General features: G+C 64.6%; 1 protein-coding gene across 1 annotated transcript; it reads right to left on the bottom strand.

Annotated features, from left to right (window-relative positions):
• Positions 1-1,665: 1,665 nt before the first annotated feature.
• DUSP28 (dual specificity phosphatase 28) lies at positions 1,666-3,392 on the bottom strand. Its single transcript, XM_012662425.1, has 2 exons — positions 2,994-3,392; positions 1,666-2,766 (listed from the first exon to the last, which is right to left on the bottom strand). The coding sequence occupies exons 1-2, from the start codon at positions 3,390-3,392 to the stop codon at positions 2,614-2,616; spliced, it is 552 nt and encodes a 183-aa protein (XP_012517879.1). The 3' UTR covers positions 1,666-2,613.
• Positions 3,393-3,925: the final 533 nt, after the last annotated feature.

Raw genomic sequence — 3,925 nt, 5'->3', positions numbered from 1 at the left:
CAGGGGGAGGAATGCCTCCCATCCCGCGTGTATATAAAGGGTCAACACAAGCCCGTCTTCAGGGAGTGGAAACATGTTCTGCAGCATCAAAGTCAGCCCTCGGAGACACCCTACAGTGCGGGAAGCATGGTGAGCGGTGAGGGCAGGTTACTGCCATCTGCAACCCTGCAGGAGCCTCCAGCGCCCCTGCAGCTGCCCCACCAGCAGGAGGAAGCCCCCACTGCAGCCTGCTCGAGGCCTGGGGGAGGGGAGGAGGCCAGCTGTTCACAGATACCCATCCGGGTTGCCCTCGACGAATTCTCCCCACTCCCGCCCCGGCCTAACTGGGGGAGAGGAACTTTGAAGTCTGGATTGTCAGAGTCCCAGGTTTCTCCCGCGGGTATTTTCATACTCCAGCTTTTCGGCGACCTGGGGCAGGGAAGCAGTTGATGCGCCCCCCCATACCCTGGCCTGCCCAGGATGCACAGGGACTGGACTCCCCCCATTAACATGTGCTGGTGCCCAAGGGAGGGAGGGGTTCCCAGCCTCAGCTACTAGGAGGTGGGCATGGAGACGGGAGGGCTGCAGAGGGCCCCGGGTGTGGCAGCAAAGGCCCCGCAGGAAGAAGTGTTCGGGTGGGGCCGTCCTGGCCCTCGGGCAGAGCTCCTAGGGGGAACTGGGCCTCTGTGGGGAGCCACAGTGGATGGTTCTCAGACGAAGCTGGTGGGATAAAAAGCATCTGCTGTGACCCACCCTTGTCACCCAAGGGCCAGGTCAGAGGTCAGGTCTGTGCCCTGCCCTGAGCCGGGATCAGAGGGGCAAAACCCTGGACCCAGAGCGTTGCTCTGACTTTGCTGGGAAACTGCTCAGCTCACCTGCCAGGTGGAGGCAGCGGCAGCAGCTCCCTTATGAGAGTGAGCTTAGGGGCCCTTAGGGGGAGAGAGCCCAGCCCAGGTGAGCCCCCCACGAAGCTGGGTCAGGTTAGCTACCGTGAGCAGCACGGTATGATAGGGGCCGTGGCCTGCAGGGCTAGCACTGCTGACCGGGCTGACTGGTGACATTGTGCAAGGCTGGGTGTCGACCCACAAGGTGTGGTGCGTGATCTGAACCTGTGGCCGGTTGGTGTCATTCCTGTCACAGCCAGAAGCCTACTCGAGGAGCGCAAGGGCTGCATCCCTCCTCCCTGCCCCTCGCATGACCCCAGTGCCTTGCTCGCAAATGTGTGGTTCCCTTTCCCCCAACCCTGGGCTCTTTTGAGTCAGGGGGTCTTTGTTCCCAGGGAGGATGCTTCCACCTGGGGACACACCATGTCCCAGTGGGCAGGAGGCTGAGACACCACTTAGCAATTTGGGCTCTCCAGGCCACTGAAGCATCAGGCCAAATGGGCTGCCTTGCTGGGTGGAGCGACTGCCCCAACCCTGAATGGGCAGTGAGTGGGGCTTTGTGCTGTGTGGGGGCTGGGCGGTGCAGGTAAAGGAGGCAATGGCACCTGTGCGGCAGGCCTCTCGGGGCCCAGGTCCTTCGCCAGGTAGAGCCCGTGACCAGCGAGGCACTGGCTGAGGATGAGGGAACGTGGGAGGAGTAGTGGAACAGGGAAACGGTGAACACCAACCACAGCGCTCACTTGCTACCACGTACAGAATATAAACATGTATGTTTGCATGTATTAACCCATGACCACGCTGCCTGTGATTCACACACATCACCCATTGTCCTTTTCTCTTTCCTCATGTCTATTTAAGGAGTGTTGATGGCGATTAATTTTCAAGGATAGTCTTGAGGCCGGAGGATGTCCAAAGGCTCTGTCTGACCTAGAAGAGGAATCAGGATGCTGAGATGCACCTCATGACGGCCTGTGGGGTCCTCCACGCTGGGGGAGGGCGTGTCCATCGTTGGCTTGACGGTGGCTTCGGGAAAGTCACTGAAGCAGAGAGGTCAAGGTGGGAGGTGGGTGCAGAGGCTGAGGCCCCGAGGGTGCCTGAGCCGGGCAGTCTGTTGGCACAGCCTCCAGCTCCCCTGCTTCTCACAGCAGCGGCCAGTCTCAGCCCCCAGGCCCACGCCCTGCGGCCACCGGGACCCTGTGTTCAGTTCTGAGATGGGACCAGCGAGAGAACTGGGAGGCGGGAGGAAGGAGATGTACTGTGGCTTGGCAGGAGGTAGTGCGGGCAGCTCCAGGTGTCCTCGAGAGCTGGGAGGTCAGAGCACAGGCAGCTGCTCAGGTCCAGCTGGTGGGCCCCTGGGACCCCCGACCTCCTGTCCTTGAATCACCTGCCTCCGTCTCCCTGCATCCAGTTGCCTAAAATTCCTCAAGTGGTTTAGATGTTCCTGACCAAAGCCTGTCTAATAAAGCGAGGTGGAGGAAGGCAGGGAGGGAGGGGCGGTATGTCTCCGGGGCTTGGGCCCTCCCAGTCCCCTCCTCCGTCTGCACACCCCTGCACCACCAAGGGGGACAGAGGCCCTCTTGGGCTGCGTTTCAGGGAGACGAGGCTAAATGGGGGGAAACGCAAACTCAGTGTGACAGGAAAGACGGGAGGCCCGCAACCTCCTATCAGGGCCCAAGCACCCCTTGCCACCCCTCCCCTCCCGGGGCTGCAGGCCTGAGACTTGCCCTGCTTGAGGATTCAGGGACCACCCCTAAGGCTGGGTGGCTCTGCTGCTGCTGGGAAGAGCTGTCCCCGAGGGCTCCCTGGGCAGGCAGGACTGAGCCTGGAGGGCCTCCTCGTACTTCTGGAGCTGAGACCAGAAACCCTCATTGGGCTGAGCTACAGAGCGAGCCCTCTTCACCATCTGCAAACAGGAGAATTAAAATCGCCCAAATGCCCTGAAGGCCCGCCCCCGAGTGGGCCCCGCCCAACCCGGAAGCGCCGCTCCCAGCCCCAAAGCCCGCCCCGCGCGGGTGGCCCGCCCACCTGGGAGGCCCGCCCACCTGGGAGGCTCGACCCCCCTGGGAGGCCCGCACACCTGGGAGGGCCGTCCCCACTGGAAAGCCCGCCCCACCTGGGAGGCCCGCCCACCTCGAAGGCGCGCGCCAGGCTGAGGCCGCGGTGCCGCATGAGGTAGGCGGTGCAGACGGCGGCCGAGCGGCTGCGGCCGTTCTTGCAGAAGACGAGGCAGGCGCCGCCGGCGCGCACCGCGGCCTCCATGGCGGCGCAGGTGGGCTCCAGGTGCGCCAGCAGGTCCTCGGCCGGGTCGTCGAACACGGGCACGCGCAGCTCGGCCACGCCGGGCGCGCGCGGGCCGGGCTGCTGGCGGGAGACGTTGACGCACAGGGTGACGCCCGCGCGCGCCAGCAGCTCCGTCGCGCCCGCGGCGCGCGCGCTCCCGAGGAAGAGCGCGGGGGCTACGCGCACGAACGGGGCCGGCGCGGGCGAGGCGGCCTCGGCCCCGCGGCGTCTGGCTCCCCCCGGGCCCATGGCCGCACCGGGAGTCGGCGCCCCCGGGTCCCCCGGGTCCTAGAGGCGTCCCCGGCGCCGGCCCCGCCGCGGCTTGTGCCGAGCGGGGCCCGCCCACAGGGCCCTACCGCCGCCCCATTGGCCAGGCCGAGCGGCCGCGGCCAGCAATTGGCTCCTCTGAGGGGCGGGCCGGGCCGGGTCGCGGCTCGCTGGCTCTGGGTCCCGAGCGCGGCGCCCTCCTTGCCCGCGCCGCGACCCCTCCCGTGGGGAGGTGCGGGCGGGTCCCCGCGGCGGCCTCCCCGTGGTCCGTCAGCGCCGACGTCGGGCCGGCCCCCTGCGTTCTTAGCTCACGAGCACCGCGCTGTGCTTCCGTTACGGCTCCTGCTTCCTATTTTCTTATTTATCGTAAAGCGTGGTTCATGCAAAATAAAACTGCCGTCGTCTTTCCATCATTTCTTCGTAGACCGGTGTTCCTTTTGTACTTTTTATTAATTCCTGACTTTTGGGGTCAGCACCGTAACTTTTTAAAATTTATTTGCTCTCATTTAGTGCAC

Source organism: Propithecus coquereli, unplaced genomic scaffold (genome assembly GCF_000956105.1).
Source record: "Propithecus coquereli isolate 6110/MARCELLA unplaced genomic scaffold, Pcoq_1.0 Scaffold763, whole genome shotgun sequence".
NCBI classification, from domain to species: Eukaryota; Metazoa; Chordata; class Mammalia; order Primates; family Indriidae; genus Propithecus; species Propithecus coquereli.
Note: the sequence above shows the minus strand (reverse complement) of the source record. Positions and strands in the feature narration are given on the sequence as shown.